This window comes from Plecotus auritus (assembly GCF_963455305.1).
Source record: "Plecotus auritus genome assembly, chromosome: 2".
Lineage (NCBI taxonomy): Eukaryota > Metazoa > Chordata > Mammalia > Chiroptera > Vespertilionidae > Plecotus > Plecotus auritus.
This window is the reverse complement of record NC_137771.1, coordinates 148,647,413-148,653,589: the sequence shown is the minus strand read 5'-3', so window position 1 is coordinate 148,653,589 and position 6,177 is coordinate 148,647,413. Positions and strand designations below refer to the sequence as shown.

The window sequence follows — 6,177 nt, the reverse complement described above, 5'->3', positions numbered from 1 at the left end:
TTTCTTCTCTTTACTTTATGCATATTCTCCAATGAATAGGTCATCCCTACATATGCCTCAGTTACCCCAATGACTCCCAAGACTATTTCTATTAAGCTCTAGTAGACTCATATTACTAAGTACATCTCTCATGGATTTTAGAGGATACTCTCTCCACAAACTAGCCACTGCATCTGAGTTCTAGGTCTCAGTTTTTTTTTTTGTTTTTTTTATTGCTTTTTTACAGAGAGGAAGGGAGAGGGATAGAGAGTTAGAAACATCGATGAGAGAGAAACATCGATCAGCTGCCTCCTGCACACCTCCCACTGGGGATGTGCCCGCAACCAAGGTACATGCCCTTGACCGGAATCGAACCTGGGACCCTTCAGTCCGCAGGCCGACGCTCTATCCACCGAGCCAAACCGGTCAGGGCTAGGTCTCAGTTTTGATGACCATTTTACCCAGTCACCAAGTGACTCCCCTCTCCTTCACCCCTTTCACATCTAATATATCACTGAGTCCTTTCTGATTTTTTTTGCATCTATATCTCATTCCTACTCATCACTCCCAATACTTGATATACATTCAAATCATTTGGAGAGGATTTTTTAAATGCAGATATGAACCTTTTCTTGACCCAATCAATCAATTTTTACAATAATACCTCCAATCTATATTTTGCATAAAAAAGGTCCTCACAGTTTTTTTTTTTCTTATATTTTATTGATTTTTTTACAGAGAGGAAGGGAGAAGGATAGAAAATTAGAAACATCGATGGGAGAGAAACATCGATCAGCTGCCTCCTGCACACCTCCCACTGGGGATGTGCCTGCAACCAAGGTACCTGCCCTTGACCGGAATTGAACCCAGGACCCTTCAGTCCGCAGGCCGACACTCTATCCACTGAGCCAAACCGGTTAGGGCTGTCCTCACAGTTTTGATATATAATCTGGTTTAGGACTCACTGGACATGACTGCCAGTCACTGACTAGTATTCCTGATTCCAATTTCACCTCCCAGCAGCCTACACTACCATGTATTTATTTTTATAATATCTTACAATACCTATATCCATGTTTCATACACAAAATTTTCCTATTACAACCAATGGTATCCCCATAAATACAGCACATACTTAGAATGTATTTATTTTTTTCTAAATCTGCTCTCACTTCTGCACATTTTGTTTGAAATAATTGCATTTTCTTCCATTTGTTTAATTACCCTAAACTTAATCCTACTGTAGAGATAAGAAAATTAAGGAAGGAATCCATGATTTTATTTCAACTACTCCCCCCCCATTTTTATGTTATAAATCCTTAGTGATATATATTTTTTCATTTATTCAATTTCATTTCAGGCAACATAGAGTGAGGACATGAAAAAGGAAAATTCAACATTGTTGACAGAGTTTATTCTCACAGGACTTATATATCAACAAGAATGGCAAATTCCCTTGTTTCTGGTGTTCTTGGTGATATACCTCATCACCATGGTGGGAAACCTCGGTCTTATTGCTCTCATCTGCAATGACTCTCACCTTCATACTCCCATGTACTTACTCCTTGGGAGTTTGGCCTTTGTGGATGCTTGGATATCATCTACAGTCACCCCCAAGATGCTGCTTATCATCCTAACCAAGAGTAAGATGATATCTCTCTCTGAATGCATTATTCAATTTTTTTCCTTTGCATTCAGTGCAACCACAGAATGTTTTCTGCTGACAACAATGGCATATGATCGCTATGTGGCCATATGCAAACCATTACTTTATCCAGTGGTTATGACTAATAGACTATGTGTCCGGCTATTAGTTTTATCATTTGCAGGTGGTGTTCTTCATGCTTTTATTCATATAGGTGTTTTTTTCAGATTAGCCTTCTGTAATTCTAATATAATACATCACTTTTACTGTGACATCATGCCATTGTTTAAGATTTCCTGTATTGACCCTTTCATTAATGTTCTGATGGTTTTTATTTTCTCTGGGTCAATACAGGTACTCACCATACTGACTATTGTTGTCTCTTACACACTTGTTCTCTTTACAGTCTTAAGAAAGAAGTCTTTACAAGGCATAAGGAAAGCCTTCTCCACCTGTGGAGCCCATCTCCTATCTGTGTCTTTGTACTTTGGCTCTCTTCTCTTCATGTATCTGTGCCCTGGATCTGTACAAGCAGATGGCCAAAACATGATGGACTCTCTGATTTACACTGTCATCATCCCTTTGCTAAATCCAATTATCTATAGCCTGAGAAATAAGAAAGTCTTAGATTCACTGGCAAAAATGTTAAAGAGAAATGTTTAAATCTCAGAGTAATGTATATTTTCACTTTTATTGAAATAGTAAAAATGTGCAGATTAAATATAGCTCTTTTTCAGTTAGTGTTCCAAGTTTTTTACAGTTACAATTGCCCTATTATTGTAAAGACTTAAGGTGGGAGTACCAAATAAATACCTTAATATATGTGCATATTTTATTCAAAACCAGAAAATTTTAAATCAAGTATTTATATTATACTAAAACAAATAAAATATTTTACATTCTTAAATGTTCTTAATGTGGCTTCATAAATGCATTAAGCACCAAAATAGTGTAGTTTCTCTGAACAGGACTTATTCTGATTTCTTTGATAGTAATATGGCTGAGCAGCCTGAAGAATCACATCACAGTTAACCCACAATGGAGGCAGGTTTGTGTTTGAGTGAATAGAGGCAAATCACAGGGGAGCGGGCCTAAACTGACAGTCAGACATTCTTCTGGCAGCCTAGGAGCCCTCAGGGGATGTCCAACTGATGGCTTAGGCCCGCTCCCCACGGGAAGCCGGCCTAAGCTGTCAGTTGGACATCGTTAGTGCTGCAGAGGAGGCAGGAGAGGCTCCTGCCAGCACCGCTGCGCTCGCTTGTGGCTGAGCAGAGCTCCTCCTGTGGGAGTGCACTGACCACCAGGGGGAAGCTCCTGTGTTGTGCATCTGCCCCCTAGTGGTCAGTGTGCGTCATAGTGACCGGTTGTTCCCGGTTGTTCTGCCATGGGGGTCATTTTGCATATTACCCTTTTATTATATAGGATAAGTATATGTACATAGATCTATGTCTATATATGCATTTTATGTTTATTTATTCATGTGTATATAGATGACATCTATAATAATAAAAGCATTGCTAATTAGACCAGACAACCTTCTGGATGATCTTTTGGACCACCTTTCAGATGAAGCCGCAGCGGTGGGGGCCAAGGCAGCCGTGGTGGCAGAGGCCGAGCCCGTTGCACAAATTTTGTGCATCAGGCCTCTAGTTATATATAAACACATGTATATCTAAATAGATACATGTAAATATTATACATACGATATAATATATATCTACTTCCTGGAATTATTTGAAGTCCTTTTCAATAAAACAGGTTAAACTCTGAAGTCTCTTTCTCCACAAATTTCCTAATTGACCGTGTTATGTAAAATAGGAATTACTAGAAACCTTCTGGACATACCATTCTTTGAAGCACTTGCTTCTGTTAATACAGGTCTCTCCACAAAAAGACCCCAGCCACCACCAAATAACCCCATTTTTTTTTTTTACAATTAAAATGCTATCTTTTCTTTAAAATCTATCTCAAGTGGTACAGCTTCCATGATGCATTTCCAGATGGCCTCGAAGAGGATAGGAATGCTCCCTCACTTGAAATATTCAGTAGTTTACTTATGTTTATTGATTTTTAGAGAGAGGAAGGAAGATAAAGAGAGAAACACTGATGTGAGAGAGAAACATTGATAATTGCCTCCCATATGCACCCTGACCAGGGATGGAACCTGCAACCTAGGTGTGTGCCTTCACCAGGAATTGGACCTGTAATCTTTTGGTGTATGGGACAATGCTCCAACCTAACTGAGCCACACAGGCAGGACTATTTATTCTTTTAAGACACAAACGACCTTGTATAATACCTATTTTAGGCCTACAGGCCTTTTTAGATTTTATTTTAAAAATCTTAGTACTGTTTCTATCTTTCGCAGTGCTTAACAAAATAGTTTACATAGATAGATCCCAAATAAGTATTTGTGAAATATTTATAAAATTGAAATAAATGTGACAGCACAAGTACACAGAATGCAGTAAGAATGCCATACTACTTTTCAATCTTATAATGAGCCCCAGGAGATTATTGGGCATGGATGGCTACTGCATGTGAACCAACCTTCATGAATTTCTTCATGACAATTGTATCAGACACTCACAGTGAATTATTCTTGCTCTCCTTATCACTTAGAATAGACTATGATAAAATGTCAGGTAGAAGTTATTCAATTAGATATTTGGATTAAGGATATAAAAATATAACTATTTAAAACAAATACCATTGGTCTATTTCTGAAGGTTCACTTTAAGATTAGACAGGTTCTGCCTTCTTTTTGTTTCCTTAAGGGATACCCACAATTTCCAGTAAAAAGAATGAGTATATCACTGTCCAGACACTTGTATTATTTCTCACCAGAGAATCCATGTGATTGCACATATTTGTATTTGTTGAAATTTGTTGCTGTATAATATTCCTATTGCTCTGATTTTCTTGGGAACCAAGACTGATAGGCAATTAAAGCCTGATGGTATAGATACCAGCAAATCTGGAGGCCTGAGGACCAAGAAGGCGGAAAACAAGAGAAGGTCAATGCCGCAGGTCAATCAGTCAGGCAGAGAGTAAATTCAACCTTCTTTTTCTTTTCTTTTTTTTTTTCATGTTAAAGTGTTTTTTCTTTTTTTTAATTTTATTATTATTTTTTTAATTGTTTGAAGTATTACAAATAGTAGTACATATGTCTCTTTTTTTCCCCCATTGACATCTCCCCAGCCTCCCCTTCCCCCCAGTACATGCCTTTACCTGCCCCCCACCCCAGTGTCTTTTATCCATTGGTTATGCTTATATGCATGCGTACAAGTCCTTCAGTTGATCTCTTACAGCCCGCTCCCCAAAACCTCCTCTGCCTTCCCGCTGTAGTTTGACAGTCTGTTCAATGCTTCTTTGCTTCTGTATCTATTTTTCCCCCTTTTCTTTCCTTTAAAAAATATTGCCTCTGCAGACTAGAAATAAACATATAATAACAAAAAATGTTTGAGTTCCAATTTCAATGTCCAACAGTTCTGAGTCCCCGTTTCAATGTCAAATAGTTCCTTATGTGTACATGTCAGCAATGATATCTGGATGGTGGGCACATGGTGGCAATGCAGGTCCAACCCTCTCTGGTTTGGTCCTAGGCAAGCTGCTGTGTCGCACAGCCTCTGACTGCTAGCGTGGCAAGGCGTCGTCAGCGTCTCCCATCTCTGGACTGTTTCTCCTCTTGTCTTCGTGGTTGGAGCAGACCTGTCAATTCCTCTCTGTTGCAGGAATCCACATGGTCTTGGAGTTGTTTTCTGAAAATATACAAACATATTCTAGGCCAAAAGTTAATAAAGGAATCTTTTCTATATAATAGATTTGGGATCCTTTTTATTTTTGCCCAAATGATTTTCCTTTGTCTTATTTAGACACCATGTGTGTTTTTCATGGGTGTCTTGCTGTTAGCATTACAAATAAAAATTAATTTTGTAAAGTAAAAATTTTCTAGATGTAATTTACTTATAGGATATTTTTCCTTACATGATATTACCCTACTATCCCCCTTTTTTGATTAATGGAGGCTTTTGTAAATTTTATAATGCAGTCTTGATAACTTTAAATTTTAATTTTTTGCACAAAAATATGTCTGCTTTAGTTTCATTGCATGTTCAGGAATTTTAACATGAGATGAACTACCAATAGAAATTTTAGTTAACACTTTAGGAACAGCTTTTTGTCCAGTACAATTAAATTTTCTTCAATATTCACTTATTTGAATTAGCCTATTTAATTTAATCTGAAAACTTGATTATTATTTTACTGTCAAATTTAATACTCTACCAACAATCTTAGTTTACCCTGTAAATATTAGTGGAAAGGATTATTTGCATTCTTGAGTAGGCCCTGAGCATTCCTGGTGCTAGGCTGGATTTAGATATAGGGCAGCTGCTGTCGGCCAAGTCTCTGTCTGTTACCTGGGTCCCAATCTGAGCTGGGCCAAGTCACACTGTCTGTCACCTGTGTCCCGATCTAAGCTGGGTGTGGCAAGCAAAGCAGCCATGGGAGCAGGAGACCTCCCTCAGATGGGGCGAGGGTTCAGGCCCCTG

At 38.3% G+C, this 6,177-nt stretch overlaps 1 protein-coding gene across 1 annotated transcript; it reads left to right on the top strand.

Moving 5' to 3' along the window:
* Window positions 1-1,357: 1,357 nt before the first annotated feature.
* Window positions 1,358-2,287, top strand: LOC308241359 (olfactory receptor 5H2-like; the record flags this gene model as incomplete). The annotated part of the gene is made up of 1 exon (XM_080654746.1): window positions 1,358-2,287. One exon carries the CDS (start codon window positions 1,358-1,360, stop codon window positions 2,285-2,287), a length of 930 nt encoding a protein of 309 aa, XP_080510872.1.
* Between the last annotated feature and the right edge of the window lie 3,890 nt (window positions 2,288-6,177).